General features: G+C 47.0%; 1 protein-coding gene across 1 annotated transcript in view; it reads right to left on the bottom strand.

The window, feature by feature from the left end:
- LOC139369503 (rho GTPase-activating protein 40-like) overlaps positions 1 to 12,418 on the bottom strand; it is a 31,362-nt gene extending 18,944 nt beyond the window's left edge. Inside the window, exons 1-3 of the mRNA XM_071108747.1 lie at positions 12,339 to 12,418; positions 2,627 to 2,853; positions 371 to 627 (exon numbers count right to left, since the gene is read on the bottom strand). Coding sequence (XP_070964848.1) covers positions 371 to 627; positions 2,627 to 2,853; positions 12,339 to 12,418 — 564 coding nt within the window. The remainder of the gene's footprint in view (positions 1 to 370; positions 628 to 2,626; positions 2,854 to 12,338) is intronic.
- Between the last annotated feature and the right edge of the window lie 1,784 nt (positions 12,419 to 14,202).

A 14,202-nucleotide genomic window follows, 5' to 3' on the forward strand; every position in this document is an offset into this window, starting at 1 on the left:
TCTGACAGTAAGACAGTAAGACAGTACTAAACATTGTGTCAGTCTGACAGTAAGACAGTAAGACAGTAAGACAGTAAGACAGTACTAACATTGTGTCAGTCTGACAGTAAGACAGTAAGACAGTAAGACAGTACTAACATTGTGTCAGTCTGACAGTAAGACAGTAAGACAGTAAGACAGTACTAACATTGTGTCAGCAGTCAGTCTGACAGTAAGACAGTAAGACAGTACTAAACATTGTGTCAGTCTGACAGTAAGACAGTAAGACAGTACTAAACATTGTGTCAGTCTGACAGTAAGACAGTACTAAACATTGTGTCAGTCTGACAGTAAGACAGTATTAAACATTGTGTCAGTGGGTCAGTCTGACCTGGGCAATAGAGGAGGGTGATGAGCTGAAGACGTCCCTGACGTCACGTGGCGGGTGTTTGCTCCTCTTCCTCAGGGACAGTGTGTAGGAGTCCAGTCTCCTCTGGACGGCAGCGGCCTGCGTACGGGTCAGAGTGGACAGCAGTATGGCCTGGTCAACATCCTGGTCCTCAGTGTCCCTGTCTCTGTCTGGTTTCTGCTGCCTGATCAGAGTGGAGAGACCGGCATCCTGCAGCCACCGCTCCTCCTGCTCCCCCTCTGGATCAACAATACAACTATTAAATAAACCCTTATTAGTCATGACATAATAGCTTCATCACAGAGCCTGTACAGAGTTCTCCCCAGGATATTTTACCAAGGTGCTGCTGATGAGTCATTCTAGGGGGAGGGCTGGGAGATTTAACACCTTCAAGAATAACCAATAAACTAGCAGACACTGTGATTGAATTAATACATTTAAATGAATTCATATTTAAATATTTTCCTATTTTTCCTAGAATTATCCTGGTAATTTCATTTTTCAATGGTCACCATAACATGGACCATAGTTATGAGGGCCAGACAAGAGCATTTCCTGTAATTCACAGTGTGTGTGTGTGTGTGTGTGTGTGTGTGTGTGTGTGTGAAGAATATATATACTGTATATACAGTAACAGTCAAATGCTTGGACACACCTACTCATTCAAGGGGTTTTATTTATTTTATTTGTTTAACACTTTTTTGGTTACTACATGATTCCATATGTGTTATTACATAGTTTTGATGTCTTCACTATTATTCTACAATGTAGAAAATAGTACAAATAAAGAAAAACCCTTGAATGAGTAGGTGTGTCTAAACTTTTAAATGGTACTGTATATTTTATTTATTTTACATTGTGGCGCAGCTCAGTCTACAAGGTGAGGCAGTACAGCTCAGTCTACAAGGTGGGGCAGTGCAGCTCAGTCTACAAGGTGGGGCAGTACAGATCAGTCTACAAGGTGGGACAGTACAGCTCAGTCTACAAGGTGGGGCAGTACAGATCAGTCTACAAGGTGGGGCAGTACAGATCAGTCTACAAGGTGGGGCAGTACAGATCAGTATACAAGGTGGGGCAGTACAGCTCAGTCTACAAGGTGGGGCAGTACAGATCAGTCTACAAGGTGGGGCAGTACAGATCAGTCTACAAGGTGGGGCAGTACAGATCAGTCTACAAGGTGGGGCAGTGCAGCTCAGTCTACAAGGTGGGGCAGTGCAGCTCAGTCTACAAGGTGGGGTAGTACAGCTCAGTCAACAAGGTGGGGTAGTACAGCTCAGTCTACAAGGTGGGGTAGTACAGCTCAGTCTACAAGGTGGGGTAGTACAGCTCAGTCTACAAGGTGGGGTAGTGCAGCTCAGTCTACAAGGTGGGGCAGTGCAGCTCAGTCTACAAGGTGGGGCAGTACAACTCAGTCTACAAGGTGGGGAGGTGCAGCTCAGTCTACAAGGTGGGACAGTACAGCTCAGTCTACAAGCTGGGGCAGTACAGCTCAGTCTACAAGGTGGGGCAGTGCAGCTCAGTCTACAAGCTGGGGCAGTACCGATCAGTCTACAAGCTGGGGCAGTACAGCTCAGTCTACAAGGTGGGGCAGTACAGCTAAGTCTACAAGCTGGGGCAGTACAGCTCAGTCTACAAGCTGGGGCAGTACAGCTCAGTCTACAAGCTGGGGCAGTACAGCTCTGACATTATTTGGGGAGAACCCTGCTTTACATACTGCGTACTTGTGCATGTGTGAATGTGTGTGTGTGTGTGTGTGTGTGTGTGTGAATGTGTGTATGTGTGTGTGTGTGTGTGTGTGTGTGTGTGTGTGTGTGTGTGTGTGTGTGTGTGTGTGTGTGTGTGTGTGTGTACATTTGCACATGCACGTGACTGTTTACATTATACTGTTACCTGCAGTTATATGCACCACTGTGTAACGACTAAGACTGGATCTTATAGAGGGAGAGTACATTGTAACATTGCGGTTCTATACAGCACACACACACACACACACACACACACACACACACACACACACACACACACACACACACACACACACACACACACACACTCACACACACACACACACACACACACACACACACACACACACACACACATGGTTCAACGCAACACAACTCGCCAAAAAACGTCAGGCAACCCAATAACAACCAAATCTCACTGTTTACATTAAGACAATAGACTCATGCTGGTAATCGACTGACTTACACACAACTCCTGTGTCTCTGTTCTTACCTTCAGAGTGTCTGGAGTCTCGTCTGGCGCTGTCAGTGTCAAGGTCAGTGTATCCGCTTCCCTGGCTACGTATCGCCTCCACCTCGCTCCAGAAGGAGTCCAGACACAGTTTGTCAGGGTGCTGTTGTTGTTCCTGGTGGGATGCTGTACAATGTTCAGCTGCAGCTTGGTCCTGGTATCTTGGCCTGGCCCAGGGCTCACCGTTCATCTCGGAGGAACTGGGGCTCCTGACAACCAGATAGACAGGAAGAAACAATAAAACATCCCAGATAAACGGAGACGGGAGAATAATAGAGAGACGAGGGATCCAGATTCCACAGAGATGGAGAGACAAAAGCTGGAGGAGGGAGGGAGGGAGGAAAGGAGGCAGGGCCTGAGGGAGGAGAGGGAGAGCGTGGACTGGATGGACACAAAGACTCCGGTTTCCATTGTTCTCAATAATACTGGCCCGGGGACGTGATAATGTGTGTGGCCAGTAGATGTCACCGTGGCGCTGTTTCCACCCACATTTTCTCCCGGTTTAAAAAATAATAATCTAAATGAGATTAAAATAATCCATTGATTGTGGTTGCATAATATTCAACACACTGTTGACATAATGAACGCCTTGACAAGTTCCATACAAAATGTTATAACCTAATTTCCTAATAATCTAAGGATTCAGTATCCCAGTATCTCTACTTACACATTCATCTTCTGCACATTCTACCATTCCAGTGTTTAATTGCTATATTGTAATCACTTCGCCACCATGGCCTATTTATTGCCTTACCTCCCTTATCCTACCTCATTTGCACATGTTGTATATAGACTTTTTCTATTGTGTTATTGACTGTATGTTTGTTTACTCCATGTGTTACTGTGTTGTTGTATGTGTCGAACTGCTTTGCAGGTCGCAGTTGTAAATGAGAACTTGTTCTCAACTAGCCTACCTGGTTAAATAAAGGTGTTCTCAACTAGTTTACCTGGTTAAATAAAGGTGTTCTCAACTAGCTTACCTGGTTAAATAAAGGTGTTCTCAACTAGCCTACCTGGTTAAATAAAGAAAGGTGTTCTCAACTAGCCTACCTGGTTAAATAAAGGTGAAATAAAATAAAAAATAATAAAAATTCAGAGTTACATCCCTTGACTAATAATTGTGCCAGTCGTTCCAGTCTGCTGTTCATGTGTAGAGCGTTTCAGACGATGAAATGACAGTCTCAAGTGCCTTAATATCCACCTTCTGTTAGTTTTGACTTGGTCCAAATACCAAAACAGCTATTCTTGTTGCCTCTCACAATGTCTCTTTGTGATTTCCTTTCAGAGTTTCTACTGTAGCTTCCTGTAGTTTTATTTCACAGTTTCTACTGTAGCTTCCTGTAGTTTTATTTCACAGTTTCTACTGTAGCTTCCTGTAGTTTTATTTCACAGTTTCTACTGTAGCTTCCTGTAGTTTTATTTCACAGTTTCTACTGTAGCTTCCTGTAGTTTTATTTCACAGTTTCTACTGTAGCTTCCTGTAGTTTTATTTCACAGTTTCTACTGTAGCTTCCTGTAGTTTTATTTCACAGTTTCTACTGTAGCTTCCTGTAGTTTTATTTCACAGTTTCTACTGTAGCTTCCTGTAGTTTTATTTCACAGTTTCTACTGTAGCTTCCTGTAGTTTTATTTCACAGTTTCTACTGTAGCTTCCTGTAGTTTTATTTCACAGTTTGTACTGTAGTTTCCTGTAGTTTTATTTCACAGTTTCTACTGTAGCTTCCTGTAGTTTTATTTCACAGTTTCTACTGTAGTTTCCTGTAGTTTAGTTTGCAATCAGTTATAGTGAGGTGGAAATGTTCCTACTTCTCCTCTTGATAGCCTAGTCAATGACCATTGATAAAACCATCTACTCAGCCCTTTGACATGCTAAACGGGTCCAGCTGAGGCCTCTACAGGGCAGGGTGACTGACCGAGACCTCTACAGGGCAGGGTGACTGACCGAGACCTCTACAGGGCAGGGTGACTGACCGAGACCTCTACAGGGCAGGGTGACTGACCGAGGCCTCTACAGGGCAGGGTGACTGACCGAGACCTCTACAGGGCAGGGTGACTGACCGAGGCCTCTACAGGGCAGGGTGACTGACCGAGACCTCTACAGGGCAGGGTGACTGACCGAGGCCTCTACAGGGCAGGGTGACTGACCGAGGCCTCTACAGGGCAGGGTGACTGACCGAGACCTCTACAGGGCAGGGTGACTGACCGTTATTGCCCATTTCTGTGACCTGTTTAAAAAGCTCCTTAAAACAATGTGGAAATAAACAGATAATCCCTTGATATCAGAACAGGCTCACAGCTCGACAACAGTCAAAACAACCGTTATAAATAAAACAAATAAAACAATAAAACAACTGTTATAGAACACATAAAACAACTGTTATAGAACACATAAAACAACTGTTATAGAACACATAAAACAACTGTTATGGAACACATAAAACAACTGTTATAGAACACATAAAACAACTGTTGTGGAACACATAAAACAACTGTTATAGAACACATAAAACAACTGCTATAGAACACATAAAACAACTGTTATAGAACACATAAAACAACTGCTATAGAACACATAAAACAACTGCTATAGAACACATAAAACAACTGTTATAGAACACAAACAGAACATATAATATCAAAACAAATGTGTTGTATTTTATGGTATTTAATGGTCACATTACCTTCCAGATAAAATCATAAGAACAGAATCAAGCCTCATACATCACACAACATCTGCAGCACTGACATGCATGCCCCACAGAACTAAGTCCTACAGACAAAATAGGCTCAGCAATATACATAACCTGGTTCCACAGTCAGTCAGTCAACCATAAGGAAACTACTGTTGATGAATTCTAACCCGTATTGATAGTGAGACAGTACTGTGCCATGGAGTTGGGCATACAGTATGTATAAGGGTTGCATAACTCAAAAAGTCACACAAATCTCTCATGAATTACTCTAGTCTGAGTGAAGCCTGTGATCTCAAGTGAAGAGCCTTCCCTAAGTCAGTAGTCAGCAGATCCAGAATCATATAGTCCAGTCCACTGGACCTACATACCTGTCGGCAACGTGGGAGGTTGATTTGGATCCCAGCCTACTGAAGGAGCTGTGGGTGGTTGGGAGCTTCAGCCTGTTCAGCCGCGTGTGGGGTAGAAAATGGCTGGTGGTGCTGGAGATAGGAGCGAGCCTGCACATTACCTCCTCTCTGTTTCCCATTCTGAATCAGTGCTTCAGGGCTTTTACGAGTCCTTAAGTAGCTCTCTTTTGTTTTCCACTCTCTCTAGTCAAAAATAAGATTCTAGTGCTCGAGGGCTTTTAACCGCAGAGTGCACGCTGTGTACATGTATGCAAGGTGACGGATGAAGGAATGTTGTGTTTGTGTGAGGTGACGGATGAAGGAATGCTGTGTGTGTGTGATGGTGGCTAGTCATCAACACCAAGTTGTTCCCTTACTCTGAGGACACACCCTGTAATCCTGGTCTCTGGTTAAATCCTAGATCTGGCCTCCACAACCCACCTGACTGGAGAGGATTAGTAACACTAATACACATTAGTGTATAACACATTTATTTACTTATGGGTGGTCCCTAGACTCGAACCCTCTATTCTGCCACTGCAAGAGCTCAGAAGACTACATATACTGGCATGGCATGGGTCCTGAGATCCTCAAAAGGTTTTACAGCTGCACCATCGAGAGCATCCTGACGGGTTGCATCACTGCCTGGTATGGCAACTGCTCGGCCTCTGACCGCAAGGAGCTACAGAGGGTAGTGCGTACGGCCCAATACATCACCGGGGCCAAGCTTCCTGCCATCCAGGACCTCTACATCAGGCGGTGTCAGATGAAGGCCCTAAAAATGGTCAAATACTCCAGCCACCCCAGTCATAGACTGTTCTCTCTGCCACGCTGCTGCTACTCTGTTATTATCTATGCATAGCCACTTTAATAACTCTACCTACATGTACATAATTACCTCAATTACCTCGACACCGGTGCCCCCGCACATTGACACATTGACTCTGTACCGGTACGCCCTGTATATAGCCTCCACATTGACTCGGTACCGGTACCCCCTGTATATAGCCTCCACATTGACTCTGTACCAGTACCCCCTGTATATAGCCTCCACATTGACTCGGTACCGGTACCCCCTGTATATAGCCTCCACATTAACTCTGTACCAGTACCCCTTGTATATAGCCTCCACATTGACTCGGTACCGGTACCCCCTGTATATAGCCTCCACATTAACTCGGTACCGGTACCCCCTGTATATAGCCTCCACATTAACTCTGTACCGGTACCCCCTGTATATAGTCTCCACATTGACTCTGTACCAGTACCCCCTGTATATAGCCTCCACATTAACTCTGTATTGGTACCCCCTGTATATAGTCTCCACATTGACTCTGTACCGGTATCTCCTGTATATAGTCTCCACATTGACTTTGTACCGATGCCCCCTGTATATAGCCTCCACATTAACTCTGTACCGGTACCCCCTGTATATAGTCTCCACATTGACTCTGTACCGGTATCCCCTGTATATAGTCTCCACATTGACTCTGTACCGGTATCCCCTGTATATAGTCTCCACATTGACTCTGTAGCGGTACCCCCTGTATATAGCCTCCACATTGACTCTGTACCGTAACACCCTGTATATAGCCTCCACATTGACTCTGTACCGTAACACCCTGTATATAGCCTCCACATTGACTCGGTACCGGTACCCCCTGTATATAGCCTCCACATTAACTCTGTACCGGTACCCCCTGTATATAGTCTCCACATTGACTCTGTACCGGTACCCCCTATATATAGCCTCCACATTGACTCGGTACCGGTACCCCTGTATATAGCCTCCACATTGACTCTGTACCAGTACCCCCTGTATATAGCCTCCACATTGACTCTGTACTGGTACCCCCTATATATAGCCTCCACATTGACTCGGTATCGGTACCCCCTGTATATAGCCTCCACATTGACTCTGTACCAGTACCCCCTGTATATAGCCTCCACATTGACTCTGTACTGGTACCCCCTGTATATAGCCTCCACATTGACTCTGTACCGGTACCCCCTGTATATAGCCTCCACATTGACTCTGTACCAGTACCCCCTGTATACAGCCTCCACATTGACTCTGTACCAGTACCCCCTGTATATAGTCTCCACATTGACTCGGTACCGGTACCCCCTGTATATAGCCTCCACATTGACTCTGCACCAGTACCCCCTGTATACAGCCTCCACATTAACTCTGTACCGGTACCCCCTGTATATAGTCTCCACATTGACTCTGTACCAGTACCCCCTGTATATAGCCTCCACATTAACTCTGTATTGGTACCCCCTGTATATAGTCTCCACATTGACTCTGTACCGGTATCTCCTGTATATAGTCTCCACATTGACTTTGTACCGATGCCCCCTGTATATAGCCTCCACATTAACTCTGTACCGGTACCCCCTGTATATAGTCTCCACATTGACTCTGTACCGGTATCCCCTGTATATAGTCTCCACATTGACTCTGTACCGGTATCCCCTGTATATAGTCTCCACATTGACTCTGTAGCGGTACCCCCTGTATATAGCCTCCACATTGACTCTGTACCGTAACACCCTGTATATAGCCTCCACATTGACTCTGTACCGTAACACCCTGTATATAGCCTCCACATTGACTCGGTACCGGTACCCCCTGTATATAGCCTCCACATTAACTCTGTACCGGTACCCCCTGTATATAGTCTCCACATTGACTCTGTACCGGTACCCCCTATATATAGCCTCCACATTGACTCGGTACCGGTACCCCCTGTATATAGCCTCCACATTGACTCTGTACCAGTACCCCCTGTATATAGCCTCCACATTGACTCTGTACTGGTACCCCCTATATATAGCCTCCACATTGACTCGGTATCGGTACCCCCTGTATATAGCCTCCACATTGACTCTGTACCAGTACCCCCTGTATATAGCCTCCACATTGACTCTGTACTGGTACCCCCTGTATATAGCCTCCACATTGACTCTGTACCGGTACCCCCTGTATATAGCCTCCACATTGACTCTGTACCAGTACCCCCTGTATACAGCCTCCACATTGACTCTGTACCAGTACCCCCTGTATATAGTCTCCACATTGACTCGGTACCGGTACCCCCTGTATATAGCCTCCACATTGACTCTGCACCAGTACCCCCTGTATACAGCCTCCACAATGACTCTGTACCGGTACCCCCTGTATATAGCCTCCACATTGACTCTGTACCAGTACCCTCTGTATATAGCCTCCACATTGACTCCATACCGGTGCCGGCTGTATTTCGCCCCGTTATTGTTATTATTCTTATTTCTTACTTTTTTTTAGGTATTTTCTTAAAACTGCATTGTTGGTTAAGGGCTTGTAAGTAAGCATTGTCTACACCTGTTGTATTCGGCGCATGGGACAAAGGAAAATGAATTTGATTTGATTTACTGTGTATTCACAGGTGGTGTGATCAAAACACACGTGTTTGTTTTTCACAGCTAAAGACAATCTCAATCAGCATAAATCCCATAAATCAAAGTGAGGAAGATAGATGTAGGGAAGGTAAATACCTGGTTATTATTACTCTCAATACCTGTGTGAGGTGACAGGGTTGAGGAAACCAGGGGAACAGGCTTGTCAGCATTACCTACCAGTGACCCCCCCCCCCCCCTCCTTATCTCGTAAACTCTCCTTCTTTCACTCTCTCTGCTCCCCCACCACTAAGTTAACATGTGATTTGGCAAACCAAAACAGACAGGCTGAAAGGTGAAAGGGTAATATTATCATGTTATTTTGTGACTTTATCAACAACAGACCAAGTTAAATAAATAAAACATCTCCTTATTGTATGTCAAATGTAGCCTCTATCAGTAAATGCAATATTGTTATTAGATAATGCTGACAGCAGAATCATTATTTCAGGCTAATATGCTACATCAAAATGAAATGACTTGTCAAATGTTCCCGAATACAAGTGAGATGCTTTACAAGCCCTTTCTCAACAATGCAGAGTTAAAAAGTAAGACAAGTTGCTAATAAACATAGAAAATAGGAACACAATAGATAACAATAACACTATACAAGGAGTCCATGTGCAGGGGTACGAGGTAGTTGAGGTAATTATGTACATATAGGTAGGGATAAAAGTGACTAGGCGTGTGTGTGTGTGTGTGTGCGTGTGTGTGTGTGTGTGTGTGTGTGTGTGTGTGCGTGTGTGTGGAATCCATATGCATTTGTGTGTTTTGTGTGTGTGAGAGTATTTAGTGTGTGTGTGTGTGTGCGTGCGTGCGTGCGTGTGTGTGTGTGTGTGTGTGTGTGTGCGTATGTTGGAGTGTCAGTGTAAGTGTGTGAGTAGATTCCAGTGAGTGTGCAGAGAGTCAGTGCAAAAAAGGATCAACTCCAATAGTCCTTGTAGCGTTTCATGAACTGTTCAGCAGTCTTATGGCTTGGGGTCAGAAATTGTTCAGGAGCCTTTTGGTCACAGACTTGTCTCTCCAGTAACACTTGCAGTGCTGTAGCAAAGTGAACAGTCTATGACTTGGGTAGCTGGGGTCTTTGACAATTTTCCTGGTCTTCCTCTGACGCCGCCTGGTATAGAGGTCCTGGATGGCAGGGAGCTCGGCCACAGTGAGTTACTGGACCATCCCCATTACCCTCTGTAGTGCAACCAAGCAGTTGCCGTACCAAGCCGTGATGCAGCCAGTCAAGTTACTCTCGATGGTGCAGCTGTAGAACTGTTTGAGGATCTCAGGGCCCATGCCAAATCTTTTCATCCTCCAGATGGGGAAGAGGCATTCTTGTGCCTTCATCACGACTGTGTGTGTGTGTATGCGTGGGTGTATCATGTTAATTCCTCAGTGATTTGGACACCGGGGAACCTAAAGCTCTCAACCCGCTCCACTACAGCCCCGTTGATGTGAATTGGGGCGTGCTCAGCCCTCCGTTTCCTCTAGTCCTAGATCAACTCCTTTGTCCTGCTGACGTTGTGGGAGAGGTTTTTGTCTCTGACCTCCTCCTTATAGGCTGTCTCATGTGCATATTCTTTGACTCAACATTTAATTGACCTTGTAGGCTATTGTTTGGAAGCAGGGAAGTGGTGAAGCAAGCAGTATAGTACACCTGCTTTTATAATCAAATCACCTATTAGAGTTTCCTCGAGGTCTAAAAATAGCCTTTTATTTGACACCAGGATTTTTAAGTGTTGAAAACTGGGCTTAAATGCAAAGCAGTCAAATAGCCTCAGACCAGAATGAATCTCGGTAAGTCACAAGGTTGTCGACCACAGGAATATTCCTGTAGAGATTTCAATAGAAAGAGGAACAGTGAAACGCTTCCGCGTTTCACCTCATGATTCTGGAATGAAAACAACCCAACAAGCCTAAACCTATTTTTAAACCAAGCTGTAAATGTCCCCGAGCACCACCAACGCCCACAGCACATGGAGGTACAGGAACTATACATACAGTAAAGTTTATGGTCTGAAAACCTTGACAATAACCCTGATAATACTACACAAGTTCATGTCAACGTGCAGTTAGCCTAATTTTACAACCCCGAGTTACCCAATATCAATCAAGTCAAGTAATTAAGTCATCTGTTTTTTCATCTCACGATAAGACTACAGAAAGCTACAGGTCACATTCTAGAGGCTGAATTCATTTGGAATCCTCTGCTGTTGGAGAGAAATCAACAGTTAAGTCATGCAGACCTGAGACAGGGAGACTTTATTTCCACTGGTGACCAGATCACCACAGCACATGGAGAGAAATCAACAGTTAAGTCATGCAGACCTGAGACAGGGAGACTGGTGACCAGATCACCACAGCACATGGAGAGAAATCAACAGTTAAGTCATGCAGACCTGAGACAAGGAGACTGGTGACCAGATCACCACAGCACATGGAGAGAAATCAACAGTTAAGTCATGCAGACCTGAGACAGGGAGACTGGTGACCAGATCACCACAGCACATGGAGAGAAATCAACAGTTAAGTCATGCAGACCTGAGACAGGGAGACTTTATTTCCACTGGTGACCAGATCACCACAGCACATGGAGAGAAATCAACAGTTAAGTCATGCAGACCTGAGACAGGGAGACTGGTGACCAGATCACCACAGCACATGGAGAGAAATCAACAGTTAAGTCATGCAGACCTGAGACAAGGAGACTGGTGACCAGATCACCACAGCACATGGAGAGAAATCAACAGTTAAGTCATGCAGACCTGAGACAGGGAGACTGGTGACCAGATCACCACAGCACATGGAGAGAAATCAACAGTTAAGTCATGCAGACCTGAGACAGGGAGACTGGTGACCAGATCACCACAGCACATGGAGAGAAATCAACAGTTAAGTCATGCAGACCTGAGACAGGGAGACTGGTGACCAGATCACCACAGCACATGGAGAGAAAGAAGGAAGTGGATTGAAGCTCAGTAAAGGAAAGTGCTGATGTGTCTGCTCTGACTGGTTGTGAGTTGACAACATATCAATCAATACTCCAAAAATGTGTCTTATTCCAAGTGCTCAATGAATTGTACTACTGAGTAAAAATGACATAATGGTAGAAATCGTGATCGATTCATTCAGAAATGATAAATGGTTGAGGTTAGTGCCTATAAGGGCAAAGTATAAGCTTACCTGGCCTTGGGTCTGGGTGGTCCATTGGCTTTACCTGAGCCTTGCTGCCTGGCCCGAGATGCACTTCTCCATAACGGCATCCTGCCTGTCGTCTCCTCTCTCTCCCCCATGCAGCCTGCTACTGTTTGCTAGTAGGAGAAAACAGCAGCTGCCCCGAACCTTCCCCGCTTGCTCTGCTCTGCAAGCTGCTTCCTTATAATCTCCTCAGGCAGTAAACACAATACAGTCAGAAAGGAAGTAAGGACTGTTTCATTGGTCTTACTTTGTTAGTGGGACGTCACACTGTCTGTTGCATCCTGAGGCAGGAAAGGACTGGAGAAGGTCGAGGGCCTGGGGGCCTGGGTAAAGTAGGGGCTGGGGGACAGGGGGAAGTAGGACTGGGGGAAGTAGGACTGGGGGAAGTAGCTCTGAGGGAAGTAGGTCTAGGTGACTGGGGGAAGTAGGTCTGGGGGGCTGGGGGAAGTAGGACTGGGGGACTGGGGGAAGTAGGACTGGGGGAAGTAGGCCTGTGGGTGCAGGGGGAAGTAGGACTGGGGGGCTGGGGGAAGTAGGACTGGGGGAAGTAGGACTGGGGGAAGTAGGCCTGGGGTGCTGGGGGAAGTAGGACTGGGGGAAGTAGGCCTGTGGGTGCAGGGGGAAGTAGGACTGGGGGGTTGGGGGAAGTAGGACTGGGGGAAGTAGGCCTGGGGTGCTGGGGGAAGTAGGACTGGGGGAAGTAGGCCTGTGGGTGCTGGGGGAAGTAGGACTGTAGGGTTGGGGGAAGTAGGACTGGGGGAAGTAGGACTGGGGTGCTGGGGGAAGTAGGACTGGGGGAAGTAGGACTGGGGTGCTGGGGGAAGTAGGACTGGGGGAAGTAGGACTGTGGGTGCTGGGGGAAGTAGGACTGTGGGTGCTGGGGGAAGTTGGCCTGTGGGTTCTGGGGGAAGTAGGACTGTGGGTGCAGGGGGAAGTAGGACACTGGGTGCTGGGGGAAGTAGGACTGGGGCAAGTAGGACTGGGGTGCTGGGGGAAGTAGGACTGGGGGAAGTAGGCCTGTGGGTGCAGGGGGAAGTAGGACTGGGGGAAGTAGGACTGTGGGTGCTGGGGGAAGTAGGACTGTGGGTGCAGGGGGAAGTAGGACTGTGGGTGCTGGGGGAAGTAGGACTGTGGGAAGTAGGCCTGTGGGTGCTGGGGGAAGTATGACTGTGGGTGCAGGGGGAAGTATGACTGTGGGTGCAGGGGGAAGTAGGACTGGGGAAGTAGGACTGTGGGTGCTGGGGGAAGTAGGACTGTGGGTGCTGGGGGAAGTTGGCCTGTGGGTTCTGGGGGAAGTAGGACTGTGGGTGCAGGGGGAAGTAGGACTGTGGGTGCTGGGGGAAGTAGGACTGTGGGTGCTGGGGGAAGTAGGACTGTGGGTGCAGGGGGAAGTATGACTGGGGGAAGTAGGACTGTGGGTGCTGGGGGAAGTAGGACTGTGGGTGCTGGGGGAAGTAGGACTGTGGGTGTAGGGGGGAGTAGGACTGTGGGTGCTGGGGGAAGTAGGACTGTGGGAAGTAGGCCTGTGGGTGCTGGGGGAAGTAGAACTGTGGGTGCTGGGGGAAGTAGGACTGGGGGAAGTAGGACTGGGGTGCTGGGGGAAGTAGGTCTGGGGGACTGGGGGAAATAGGACTGAGGGAAGTAGGACTGGGGGACTGGGGGAAGTAGTACTGGGAGAAGTAGGCCTGGGGTACTTGGGGAAGTAGGACTGGGGGAAGTAGGACTAGGGGAAGTAGGACTGGGGGACTGTGGGAAGTAGGACTGGGAGAAGTAGGCCTGGGGTACTGGGGGAAGTAGGACTGGGGGAAGTAGGCCTGTGGGTGCAGGGGGAAGTAGGACTGGGGGGTTG

The sequence above is a fragment of the Oncorhynchus clarkii genome, chromosome 17, assembly GCF_045791955.1.
Source record: "Oncorhynchus clarkii lewisi isolate Uvic-CL-2024 chromosome 17, UVic_Ocla_1.0, whole genome shotgun sequence".
Lineage (NCBI taxonomy): Eukaryota > Metazoa > Chordata > Actinopteri > Salmoniformes > Salmonidae > Oncorhynchus > Oncorhynchus clarkii.